Source organism: Musa acuminata, chromosome BXJ2-5 (genome assembly GCF_036884655.1).
Source record: "Musa acuminata AAA Group cultivar baxijiao chromosome BXJ2-5, Cavendish_Baxijiao_AAA, whole genome shotgun sequence".
NCBI classification, from domain to species: domain Eukaryota; kingdom Viridiplantae; phylum Streptophyta; class Magnoliopsida; order Zingiberales; family Musaceae; genus Musa; species Musa acuminata.
In genome coordinates, this window is record NC_088342.1 from 35,887,501 (window position 1) to 35,901,812 (window position 14,312).

General features: G+C 34.3%; 1 protein-coding gene and 1 long non-coding RNA gene across 2 annotated transcripts in view; one reads left to right on the top strand and one right to left on the bottom strand.

The window, feature by feature from the left end:
• Positions 1 to 9,797, top strand: part of LOC135612654 (probable ADP-ribosylation factor GTPase-activating protein AGD11) — a 10,459-nt gene extending 662 nt beyond the window's left edge. The window contains exons 3-9 of the mRNA XM_065109212.1: positions 2,233 to 2,326; positions 3,696 to 3,771; positions 5,732 to 5,895; positions 5,975 to 6,182; positions 6,299 to 6,415; positions 6,507 to 6,602; positions 9,279 to 9,797. Coding sequence (XP_064965284.1) covers positions 2,233 to 2,326; positions 3,696 to 3,771; positions 5,732 to 5,895; positions 5,975 to 6,182; positions 6,299 to 6,415; positions 6,507 to 6,602; positions 9,279 to 9,560 — 1,037 coding nt within the window. The 3' untranslated portion in view covers positions 9,561 to 9,797. The remainder of the gene's footprint in view (positions 1 to 2,232; positions 2,327 to 3,695; positions 3,772 to 5,731; positions 5,896 to 5,974; positions 6,183 to 6,298; positions 6,416 to 6,506; positions 6,603 to 9,278) is intronic.
• A 1,291-nt stretch (positions 9,798 to 11,088) lies between these two features.
• Positions 11,089 to 11,921, bottom strand: LOC135612655 (uncharacterized). The gene is made up of 2 exons (XR_010487033.1): positions 11,774 to 11,921; positions 11,089 to 11,673 (listed from the first exon to the last, which is right to left on the bottom strand). It is a non-coding gene; the product is annotated as an uncharacterized LOC135612655 (long non-coding RNA).
• Between the last annotated feature and the right edge of the window lie 2,391 nt (positions 11,922 to 14,312).

Consider the following 14,312-nt stretch of genomic DNA (forward strand, 5'->3'; position numbering starts at 1 on the left):
TGTAACAGTGGGATCCTCTTTCATTTTGGAATAATCTACCAGTTACTGAGATCGAAAAATGTGGATTAAAATTGGGTAGAACTTGTTTCTATTTCTTTAAGTAACAATAAATGCACTTCGTCGTGTACAAGATTAGCGAGGATCATCACATACAGGTTCTCAATCAGGGGATTATTGAATGGGTAGGTGAAAAATTCTGGACATCATTTGAATCACATGAGGAATCTTGTCAGTACAAAAGTTCAAAATTGGAGTACTTGGACTTCTACTTTTCTTGTAGAACCACGTATTCAACTAATTGTGTCAGCATGGAAACTTCACCATGGACCTGAAATTTCCTTCAAGAGACAAATTAAGACTATTGTGAACACATAGTAAGCCAAAACATTACGAATATAAATTTTAAATGATGTTTCATTTTTCAAAGAAATTTTCAAATAGGGAATAACACTGAAGAAATTATGGGGTAATCAGCTAGAATGCATAGCCTGCATCAATCCAAAATCTAAGGCTACCTTTTGCTTTGGGGCTAAGTTAACTGTTTGGTTGTCAAAAGCAAGATACAAAGCTCATGATATCTGGCAGTTTTACGTTGGCTAGCAGTGACCTAATACAATCATCCTCCGTTCAGGCTTAAAGATTGGTAGTGAATAATGTGGATGGAATTATGAGAGCACAACTTAAAAACTTAAATATCCTGTCAATGCAGGATCTTGGGAGGCAAGTGATCTATGTAGTTAACCCGAAATACTTGGATATTATGAATTGTCGTTGTTGGTTGTCAACAGAAGAGTTATTTGGGTATCAAAGAAGATGCGAGAGGGTTATTTTAACCAACTGTGGATTTTCTTATACTGCATTATCGTTGTTAAGCCTCTTTAACATGTTAATTTCAAGATTATATTGTGTTGTAACAATACTTCCAACTTAACCTTCCTTGACTTTCAACCAAATACAGCCTAAAGGATGGAAGCAGAAACGAGAAACGTAAACACGGAAGACTTTACACTTCTACCCCTTTTTTTTTTATACAATGATCCTGATTATATAGCTCATAATTGCACAATGTTGGAATTTTGCTTAATGGCTGAATTTTGTGATTCTCGCTCATCATCTGGCATTTAGTCATGTTCTATTGTGATAATTTGCCTTTACTGGTTCATCTCAGCATGAACTTTCATAACTTAATTTCAATATTATTGAGAGCAAATACTTCTTTCTTACTATCGCAGCTAATTATTCTGTAGACAACACCGTGTACAATTGGAAAAACCAGGTTATTTGTGTTTATATGTTATACAGTAAACTCCAAAACTTCTTTCAAAAATAAAATTTAAAGGCTAATTTAGGAATTAGGTTCCCCTGTTCTTTCTGTTGTTGGAAACTAATAACACCACTTAGGGGCCTTATAGCATACATATGTGCAAGACATGACAAAATGGAAAAGGACAAACCATTCAGTAATGAATTAATCACCAAGTTAAGTTATTTTGGTAGGTCATATGCACCAATTTACTTGAATTTTGTAACTTATATTGTTGATCATTTAATATCAAGATTGAAGATAAATAAAAAAACCACTCTTCCTGAGGTCTTCAAATGGACTGGGTGCTCCAGAACGACTAAGAATGCATCTCAAACTTGATTTTATGATTATTTAGATTGCCAACTGGCATCCGTACATATTTTCTGGACTACTAGAACTGATTGAATAATCACTGTTATGGTCCTATGTTTATCAGAAAATACTTAAGCACCAAAGGTGTAGATAGGATCCTACTTTTACTTCTGATAATGCTGAGATTTGTTTAAATTATTGGGGGCTGATTCTATGGACCCTAATATGAACAACTATGTAGAAGACTCTTCTTAAGCCATAATTCCGATAGAGCATGTATGGAAGAAATTTATCTCTGTCAAACAATCACATAGGTTGTCCACGAAAATTGCTTGTTATATTATCCCCACCCCCCACCCCATGGGACTAAAATTGACTTTGTATTTTCAATCTACGATTTTTAATTGATCACCATGCAGTCAGTCATCTTACCTTTGTTAAATGAATTTTCCCTTCCGGTGAAATGCTGCAATATTTTAAATAGCTCATTGAAGAGCAATCTCAATTTTATTATGTTAATATTTTGCATATTCTTTAATTTTTTTATTTTGTTAATCACTTGATTATGAAAGCATGAAGAAGGTTAAAGTTTGGATTGCATTTTTGTTTTTCAGGTTATTCAAGTCCACTAGGAAGGCTAGAAAACCTATTGAGTCATCCAAGTAATAGATATTGTGCTGATTGTGGCTCCCCAGACCCAAAATGGGTGTAAGTATTTGATTCTAGATAATATACAAATCTTTCTTCATTGCTTCTATTATAACAAAATTGTGTAACAATAAGTTCTTGTTATAAATAGACAGATTCTAGTTTAAAATCTGTCATGAATCATGCCTGAATATCACTTGAGCTAAGCCGTCAAGAGGAGCATTCGTAAGCTGCTCTTTGGTGGTAAGGAGTTACTCATATGTATCATTAGCCTTAGTCCACATTCAATATGATGTGAAACTAATCGGATCACAGTATCACAATCTTCCCCCACATAGATCAGCTCATATATACGCATAACATCAGATCACCAGGATCACCTTTAGGTGATGTGGGGTTTAAAAATGCATGATCCAACACTAATAACATCATATCACCAGGATCACCTTTAGGTGAGGTGGGGTTTAAAAGTGTCATGATCCACCATGTCACTAGTCATTACCATTATACTCAGTGGCGCAGTTTGTCTATCATACCAGAGATTCACCATGATGCACAATAGTTAAACATATCCCACACACCATGAGTTGTTGTTGCTCTTATAACATATTTGTCATTATACAAGCTCGAATACCAGGTAGAATATGCTGCCAAAAGAAGCATTCAATAGTTGTTCTTTAGGAGTGGTTGATGACATATGATCCAAGTCTTTGGGCATGAGTACTAGTCTAAAATTAGGGCAACACAGTCTTCTTTAATCACTAGGATCTCGTACAAATGATGTGGGGATCAAATGAGCTGGATGTGTAGTCCCGTACAATCTTCTTTAGGCACTGTGGCTCACCATGTTGCTACCACCATACCTGGTACTTGTCTCTACTTGTCCAGAGATTCTTTGAATGTGTAGCAGATGCCAATGTGACCAACAAATTAATAGTGAATTTTGCTCTGGTACCATATTTGTCAGTCTGAGCCCAAATTTCGTATGGCCTAAGCCCTCAAAAAGGAGTGCTGAAATGTTACGTATAGTAAGAGTTGCTGACTCATATAGTAATGACAGCCGATGTGCTTTGTGAGAGTTGGTGACTTGTGGCATGTTGGTATAGCATATCTGGTCAGACTGGTAAGTCTCAACCATATTAGTCTGTGGTTATTGCCACTTGTTGACTCAATGCCGAGTAGATTATGGTATTCTAATGCATTATATAAAGCTAAGGGTGGGTAAGAATTAAGAAGGCAATATCTAGTATGTTCATTTGAGATGTAGCTTTGCATGTAATTCAGCATCTAAGTTGGAAGTGTTTACACACGTCAGCTTTCTGTTTTATGATGTTAAGATCTAGTTACTTTCAGCTATGCTATTTGTAATTCTCAAGCACTCAACTGCTTTCCTCCAATAATACATCTAACAGAAAATTTTTATCATCAGCTCACTGAATCTTGGAGTGTTTATATGTATCAAATGTTCTGGGGTACACAGAAGTCTTGGAGTTCATATCTCTAAGGTATTCATATGCAGCACCGCTTTAGTTCTGAATATCAGTCTTTCCATATATTAGTTTATCTTTATATTTTATTGACACAACTTAAACCAAATACAGCTAGAATCTCATCAGGACTGTTGGGGCTTCAATTCTTTTATCACAAAATCAATCATAAAGGCTGTTAATCATGGCTCAGTTCTTTTGAATATAAACTAACTAATTAATATTAGATTTAAAAATCAAAATTTTTAATAATTCTAACATATTCATCAAATAAAGGAAAGAGCAAGCTTTTCTAAAAATATAAATATTTCTTTGTTCTGTAGAGGTAGTAAAACAAATTATTTTTTTGTATATATTCATTTAACAATATTTAAATTGAGGTCATTAATTTGATCACCTGAAAGTAGTTTAGATCATAGTTCAATAAATGAATGCTTTTTGCACTATTTCTTTTGTGTTAATTTGATGAAGATACAAAGTGCAAACTATATTCATATCAAGGTTCGTAATACCGTATCATACCAGCGTTTCGACGTTCGCTCGGTACAGTACAAAACGGTATACCGAGCGGTATATATATATTATATATATATATAACTCGGCGAGTCGCCTCTCTCTTCTCTCAGGCGGGGCGACGTCGCTTCGGTGACGTCACCTCGTTTATATATATATATATAAATTAATATATATATATATATATATATATATATATAAGATTATATATATTTATTTATTTTATTTAAAAGGCGACATCGCATCGCCTCAGCGACGTCGCCTTTTCCTTCCCCACGCGGGGCGATGTCGCCAAGGCGACGTCACGTCGCCTCGTTTATTTAAATATATAAATATAAATATAAATATATAAATATAAATATATATATATATATATATATATATATATATATATATATATATATATATATATATATATATATATATAATTCGAAATAGGCGCCTTAGCGACGTCACCGAAAAAGGCGACGTCGCGTCACCTTTTTCTAAAATATTTATATATAAATAAATAAATAAATATATATTATTTTATTATTTTTTTGTTTTGTCCGGTAGCGTGCGGTCCGCGTACCGGTATGCCGTCGGACCGGTACTTACCGCCCGTACCGGGCGGTATCATTCGGTATTGCCTACCTTGATTCATATCACATAAACTTTGGTTTCCCTATGTTTTGAATATTGTAGATCATATTTAGCTAATTTGGTCTCTGACTTTGATCCTTTTTGTTGATTTTGAGTGATAAGGACCAATCCTTCCAATAGGAATCTAGCCTGATTCATCTATGGTTACTAATGCAAAAATGTGATAAATCTTTAACATCTCATCAAGTAATTTTCTGTAAATTTCAAGCATGCATGTTATTGAATAAATAAAGAATTTCTCACGAAAATATTTATGACATTTTTGTTGCTTTTGGATGTTTGACGCCTAAACAATATTAACTGCAACCAGTAGTTCCAGATAAGTTCAAACTACAGAGCTAAGCCAAAATTATTACTTAAGGTGAGCATGCATGAGAAAGAAGTTAAGTGGAATATGTCTGCCCTACGTTGCCACATGTACAATATACTGATAAAAACAATCATTTCAGAATAGTTTGCTTTCTGTTAAATGAGGTTATTTGAACTGATCTAAATGGAAGTCTGTCATTATGAGTTGCCAATAAGTGTTTCTCCCAGATTTATAATTACACCTCTTGGATTTTATTCTTTATAGATCAACTAACTAATATTAGATTTGAGATTGAAAACCTTTGGGCATAGCTTGTGAAGAGAACAAGATGTGAAAATGGAAAAACAGAATCCATATAAAGCAGTGAGATGATACGATGAACTGTGCCAATTAAATGCAAACAAGATTCACCAGTAACCACAAATGGGAAATTTGTTAAGATGGATAGTAACTTGATATCTGTCTTTCATCACACTGTAGTGTGTTTTCACATCTTTCATTATTATCCTCCAGGTTATATCAGTGAAGTTGGATGATTGGACAGACGAACAGGTTGATTCCTTAATTGACGGGGGTGGTAATGCTGCTGTAAATGCTAGATACGAAGCCTTCTTGCCTGACAATATTATAAAGCCAAAACCTGATTCTTCAATTGACGAACGCTCTGAATTTATCAGGTCTGCTTCCTGGAATTGTCAAATTATGCTTGACATCTGACATTGTTCTAAATCCATATCATATTTCTTAATTACTCAGGAGAAAGTATGAACTGCAACAGTTTTCAAGCTCTAATGTACAAATTGGATATGCAATGTCTCCTGACGCCAACACATCTTTTCAGAACAATGTTACAAACAACAAACTTCTTGAGAAGCAACATACTGGAATTCGTCATGGTCTAGGTCATGCATTTCGCAATAGCTGGAGAAAAAAGGAAACTGAACATAAGGCTGTCAAGAAAATGGTATGAGTTACATGATCTTAATTATAAACATTCCATACTTATGTACCTGTTCAAATTATTCAGTATTAATGGTCACTTCAAAATTTCTTTTGTGTAACTGAATAAATATTTTGTAGATGGGCATGGTCGAATTTGTTGGATTAATTAAGGTTAACATAGTTAAGGGCACCAACTTAGCTGTTCGGGATATGATGACTAGCGATCCATATGTTATCCTGAACTTGGGACACCAGGCAAGAAATTTGTTTTTATTGATATCAATATTTGCAGTGCTGGATTGTCCCTCATGCATTGAGCATCTGAGCTTTCAGTTTGTTGTTACAGTCAATGAAAACACGCGTGATAAAGAGCAGTTTGAACCCTGTATGGAATGAAAAGCTGATGCTGTCAATACCAGATCCTATCCCACCTTTGAGGCTGGTAAGTAATACTTGGGTAGCCAGGGAAGTATATTTTATTAACAAACAGAATCACATTTTTTATATCTGAAGCATATAGAATTCTTTCTAAAATAAATTTCTCTTTTTTGGTTGCAAAATTGTATAGAAACTCGTTATTAGTTTAGTTTTCACCTTGATACTTTTATAGCTTATATTTTTCTTGCAGTATTGAGAAACTTAACTATGTTTATTATATTTGTTCTCTTGAAATTTGCTATTTTGTCATGTAAATCTAGACTTATTTGTCATTTTGAAGATCTCAATATGCTTGTATCATAATTACTTCTTGTATTAAGAGATGCAAACGCTGCAACTTTCTATCAAGTATAACAACACAAGAATAATGAATTACCTTCACAAAATCCTTTTATTGAAACAAAACTTGCGATCTACCTTAAGAAAGAGAGAAAGGCCCCAGAAATCTGGTTTCAATCAGCTGCAGTAAATCATGATTCAAAACCGAATACCAATTATTAAGTACTTTATTTGCTGCATATTGCCATTCCAAGAACACTTTTCATTACTAAATGTACATATGTTTTTGTTCCTAAATATTATCTTCCTTCTTTAGCCAAAATGAGGGAACTAATCCCGGGTGATGTATCTAGCCATTGCAGACAACTTATTAAAATTAAACACAGGTATTTTGCATATTTTAAGGAGCACTACAGAGTTTGATCCAGGAAATTTGAGAAGCTAACTTCGTTAATGCAAAATATCTCTTTGAAATTTTGGGGACTTTATTTTTCTTGAGGAAAAATGAAGTAGAATCAATGATTGGATTGACTACTCTTCGCACCGAGTTTTTCTACAGCTAAAAAACTTTGACAATATGTTGAACTCCAATTAGAATATGTAAACTAAATTATGTAAATGTTTGAGTGAAGCATCACCAGTTATGCATATTTGCAGCAATTAATGTTTTTCTACATTAAGCTTGACATAATGTTGACAATCATGTCAAGTTCGTTACCATGTACAACTGGTTTACTTTATTTTTTTCTGTCACACTTAAAAAACTTTGTTAAATGATTAGCTTCTGTAAGATCTCGAAATGTTTATGCCTGTATTTTTTTATAACATGGTTCTAAATCATACTATTTACATCGAGAAAATTGTCCAAATTACTGATTTTAATCTTTCAGCATTTCAAGGCCAAAAAAATATATATAAATGTTCCATAACTATAAAATAATTGAGATTTTGTAATACATGTTTTCTTGACTTTTCTAACCTCCTGTAGTTTCATGTCAATCTAATTTTTTTTTTCTGAATGAAAATTCAAAAACTTGTGGACACTATCTAACCTGTAACATAATCAACAATGATTAAAATGGAACTAATTTCTCAAAGTGGTTGTACTATTCTTCAGCAGTTATAGTCAATTGAATATAATCTGGCAATAGATAATGACAATGCCTTAAAGACTGATCAGACAAATATGTACCAGCTGGTAAACCAACTGGTCGATTGATATTGGAGTTGGTTTACCATCCTACATACCTCGACTATCCCAATCGACCAGTTGTCAAACGAATAACAACCTGAGATTTAAATTTATGGTTATTGATGCCCTTGAGTCCTCCAGCATGGTGGCTTTATAAGGATTTCCTTGAACATTAAGGATTTCAATATAATACACTATTGCCCTAGTTTACTCCTACGTTGAAAGTGGGAAGAAACTTAGGTTGGTATATTATGTTAAAGTTGACTTATCATAATTAATTTGAACTTAATTATTTTTGGCTAGTAGTTTAGGTCTATCAAATTAATGGACTAGTTATTCTATCAGACAAAGTCTTTATAAATGAGATTAGAGTGGATCTAGTATTGACCATGGTAAAGGATCGAACTAGGAAAAGACTATACATAAATGGGGCTGGAGGTACATCCTATCGTTGAGTCACCACTAGGTTGAGTCTCATGTATATCATTCTATGGCTTGATTCTGGATTATGTTGATGAGGATATTAAGTTTCAAGTAGGGGAGATTATGATGCGCCAGTTAAGTTTCACATTGGATATAAGAGGATATTTGGATTGGTATATAGGACTAGATGGTGTCAATTACCATGCTAAAGAAAATTTTGAGTTAGTAGTAGTGTGATTGTAAAATTTATTTTGGTATTCTAAAATAAGCTTCAGTATCAGATTATATATCAAGTCTTTGGTTTGAGCTGTGGATGCTCTAACATGATTTATTTTTTCTTTTACTACCAGAAATAGGAAACCATTTTGCATAGTACCTTAATAAATATTAATGCTTGAATTTGCTTTCTGTTCACTAGTTTTTATCACTGTAACCTATCAGGCTTTACACAAATCTGTTTAATATTAGTACGAGTATTATTTTGTAATCAAACTTGCGAACCAGCATTTCATTTGTCTCGATGAGAACTTGTAAAATAGTTTAGTTAGAGAAAAACCAGTATTAAATTAGCTGACATCGAGTAAGTTTCTCGCTAGTGACTAAGATGCATGAGCAGTAATAATTTGATAGAATATAACTGATGTAATCCCCACTACAAGAAGAAAGCCTGTGTCTTTTACGTAATTAGATCGAGTTCTATGTAGCCAAGGTGTATGATGTATTTATCAAGTGGACTTAAACAAAGTAGCAATGTCTGAGTATAACTTTGGGTGTGTATCATGACAGCAAGTGTACGACAAGGACACTTTCTCGACTGATGATCGCATGGGGGAGGCTGAAATAGATATCCAGCCGCTCGTGGCAGCCGCGAAAGCATATGAAAATTCCAGCATCTCCGAGTCCATGCAGCTTGGGAAATGGTTGGCCACTGATGACAACACATTGGTCAAAGATAGCATAATATCCCTTGTTGATGGCAAAGTAAAGCAGGAGATTACCCTCAAACTTCAAAATGTGGAACGTGGTGAGCTGGAGATCGAACTCGAGTGTGTCCCTCTCAGTCAATAATTATGGAAGAGAAACCAGAAAATAATTTGTACAAACTCTCCCTTTGTTTTTGGTATATGTAGTCCTGCAGGAAATCTTAGCTTTAGCATAATGTGAGTTCTGTTAACTGGTTGTAATATATGATAGTGCCTTTTTAGTTGTCATTAGTACGTAAGAAGCAGCAGCAAACCTGACAAAACCATGTCTCATGATGACTTACGAGGAAAATGTAAAATGTGTGCGAATCACGCAGAGGAAGCAACAACTGTAATGTCCGTCCAAAATTAGAAATACGATCTCATGTATCTCGTTAGGTTGTGTTTTTAGATTTTTTAATTATTCGACAACAAATTGCCATTTACTGAATTTTGATTGGGTAAATTATATTTGTTAAACACCATAATCTATAAAAATAAAAATAAAAGACAGAGGACTTGGGTAAGATGTACGAACTTGACCTAAGTTTGAGTTAAGACACGTTGTAGGTTGAGACTCAGCACATGTCACATCTAACGTGGGCACATGCACATATGGATCTAGACGGCCAAATCCAGTATTAAGTAGCGAAGTGGTAACCTAATGCAATGACTTAAGGCTAAAATCCCGCAGAAAAGCCCAACTACGAGGAATGTGTATCAACTTCGACATCGCGGCATCCTATCCTATGTTAGGAGTACAATATGAAATCTCTTCTGACATGTGGAGTAAAATTGTCTAACAACTATTAGAAAATGTCCAACATTGAAATTCTGACCTTTACACCTTATCATGTATGGATTATATGATGATGGTTACGTGTGGTTGAGGCTTTGAGCTATGTTGCATAAGATTGATGCATAATAATTATATATATATATATATATATAATAAGAATTTATATGAAAAAATGATTCATATGAGAATTAATTGCGTTCGGAATTCTCGTTAAGAAATGATTGAAAATGATCCACAAGCATTATCCTTAAGCCTTGCTCAGTATGATTATTTAATTATTTTTTATATACTTATTTTTTAAGATAATTTATGAACAGAAGAAGAAATCAGAATGATGTACTACCACCAATCATTTTACTATTTTATTTTTAACTAGCTGGTTCGATCTTTTGTCGTAAGAAGATGTAAGTGATCGAGAAAGTATTTTTGAAAATAAAATGTTGGTTCGATAATTATGTTTTATTTTTTGATAGAGAAGATTACAAACGGTATGATTTTCTCGATATTCCAGTATAATGGGTGAAACAGTGCTTCTGTTCCACCAATTTGGGAGCAAAATGTATTCGAGCAAGTTTTACAATATGGCCCGGCCCGACTCATAATAATACTTCCTATGAGCCCCTACGATCTCCCAGAGACTGTTTGGGCTTTCAATTACAAGTGTTACCATCAACGAGGCACAAATTTTGGTTTGCGGGAAACCAACCTTTGTCCGATAGAGCCCAGTCCCGGACTCCTCCATCAACTCGCAAAACACAAAAAGGATCGGCTCAATCATACTTGGAAATCGGCCAACTCCTAATCAATTTTGGAAAGGAAAGACACGACGAGTGAGTTGCAGCGAAGGAGTCGAAGATTCGTTGATTAATTTTTTTGAGCATATCGTAAAAGAGGGAAGCTAAATTTTAAAGCTGACAATTTGGCAAGGAGAGACTTTTGGGGTGTAGTAAGTAGGTCTGATCCCTCACTCGAGTTCACAAGTCTCTAGTACCCAATGCTTCACAATCTTAACAGTAACCTCATCCTACTCTTCTTAACAACGAGGGGAGGGGGGTTGTTTTTGTCTTACTAGGATGTCATAGAGCCAAAACTATTCATCAACCACCAACACAAGCTGAAGCTGTCCGACGACGGCAAACCTCTGCCGTCATATCAGATATGTCGGATGGGTCAATACGTCGGCTTGCCACCGTCGGAGGTGATGAGCTCACAGCAAAGTTTCTCGGTGTTTCTTATAGCTCTGACGTAAAACTCAAATTACAGCACCCTTCTCTTTCGATTGCTTGACACAAACTTACCAATACTCAACTCACCAAAGAAATCAGGAACGCATACGCATAGCCTGTTGGTTTTGATTCCTTTTCTTCTCTAGGTCAGACTCTCGGTGTCTTAAATGCAAGTGATTACGTTTCTTCCGTGGCTGCAAAGAAAAAAAGACAACAACAGAGATAGCTAAGTTTGCCATGGATAAAAGAGAATCAAGTTTGTAAATATTAAGAGAATAGGAAAGGCTGTAGCACCAGATTACTGCCTCCTGCAACATTGTGACATCTTTGTATGGAGCCTTGAAAATAAGAAAAGCTATAGAAACTTGAAATGCCTAACACAAGTTCTTCCAGAATCTAACAACTTCTCTAGAAGAAAAAAAGATTTCTTTCATAACTTTGATCTGCCATCATATGCATATGCTTGTTACTAAAAACTTTTGGAAGGGAAAAATACAAATATTATATGTAAGAATCGATAATTTACCAGACTGGTTTTCTACAGGTTTATGCCAAATGATTTACCAATTCATACCACCTAATATCACCCAAAACAAATAATAAAATAAAATACTGTTTGATACTAGACCATATGATTCAATGTTTGCTCTCAATTGGACTTGTAAATATTGGTTGGTACACACCATACCATACTGTAGGTATTTTAGACAATTAATTTATGTGCAGTAATGACTAGGTCAAAAGATGGAATCACCTATCAGAAGCAAAGTGTCAAACATGTAGACTTGCAGATAATTCCTTGAAAAAGCATCATAATTTTTACTAAACATGACAAAGGATCAATGACTTCTAGGTTCGAAAAACAAATATATTTTTTATCAGATTGCAAGGATAATATTTCTATTGAAGGCACCATAGAAAGAATACTTAATCAAAAACTTTGAGAATCGATACATTCTAAATTTGCACATCAGTGAAATCCAAGAACTTGATTTTGCTTCAATGATCAGGACTGTACAAGTCTCTCTGTGTGATTGTACAAGAACTTGATTTTGTTTCAATGACCATGATTGTACAAGTCTCTGTATGATATAAAGACCAAAATTGGGGGTCCTCCATTGGAAAGGCCATCAACCTTACACCTGCCATCCTAGCAACTTCTATCCTTGTAATATACAAAGGTTGTATTCATTCATCACTCTAGGCAAAGAATATAAAGAGTCCTCACACTTTTATCCTCATTGTGTCTTTTCCCTACATGGCTTAAATTATGATACAAGGCAGGCATGGCTGACTTCCATATCCAATATAAAAATGTAACTATTGAAGTTTTGATCTACAGATTGAAAAGGTAACATAACAGTTAAACTGATACATGACTATATATAACAATAATGAGCATGATGTCCCAAGGATACATGACTATGTTTACAAGAAGTAATGGTACATCGAAACATACCATGGTAATGTTGAGAGGGGGAGAGGGAAGGAAGAAGGAAGAAGGAAGAAGAGGAAAGGAGTCGGCGGTGGAGGAAGAGAAGATGTACGGAAGCAGTCGACAAGAGATGGGCACACGAACAACGAGAGTGGAGAGAATACATAGGTGAGGAGTTGCAAGTTGCAACTCCTCGATTTTAGGCAGTTTAAAAAGACAAATTTTTAAATGGACCAAACCAATCCGCAGGTTTTAAAAACCTTGGCTTTTAAATGGTTTTCTAAATCTACATACTTTTAAATGTTCTTTTTTTTTGCTGTCACTCTACTTTGTTATCCATCCTGCTAAGCAAGCTACCACCAAACTTGGTATACTTCAACTTGAGCCACCAAGTTGCAAATTTATGCATGAGCCACCAAGTTACAAACCTATGCACTTATACCGCTTATAGTAGCCAACATTTTTAATCATTTGAAACTTTCAGAGTTATAAGCTACATCATCCTCTGTTTTATAAGTTGCATCTTTCTTTCTATGCTCTATGGCTAGATGTTGCTATTATTAGTGACTTTCAAAGACCCACCCACTTTTTACCATAGAGCTATCGATCAATTCATAAAGTTGATAAATCCCAAAAATCAAGATTGTTATGATGATAAATTCTTTAATTATAACAAAATGCCTGAGCCTTTGGAAGAGTCTTCGGAAGTCACTAATAATAACAGCACCTAGTCATATAGATCAGAGCAAGATACCACCTAATCATTTAAACAAAGGAAGATGCAGCTTATAACCTTATCCCATCTTGTAGTCTAAGTCTCAAATGATCAAAAATATTGTTTATATAATGTGCATAGATTAAATTAGTAGCTCAAGTTTAAGTAAAACAAATTTGGTGGTTACCTGCTTAACGGGATGTCAAAACAATGTTAAGATAATAAAAACTCAAAAGATGATAGAAACTCGTAACTTTTTAAGGCTTGCATACATTAAGATCAGAAAACCAAGGTTTCTAACCATACATATAAAATCAAATATCACATGGGCATATAGTGTCGCAGCATATTTGCTAGATATGACCAAGATCGATATAGCATTGACATCGGAATCAGCTAGCGACAATATAACCAAGATTGGTAGGATTGGATCACAAAGATCAGAATCTGCCTCAGGAAGAACTTTCAAATTTTAAAATATAAAAAAAAGATAAAGTGTAAAATATTTAAATATTCTTTTACCTACATATCTATCTAAGAAAATGAAATTGAAGTGTAAAAGATCAAAAATGTATAATAGATATCAATAAAGTAATAAAAGATTCATTCTCATTATGCCTGTGATCCTTCTCTAATTACTATGAGATAGAAATATTAGGCAATGCAAAAATAAACAAAAAAGA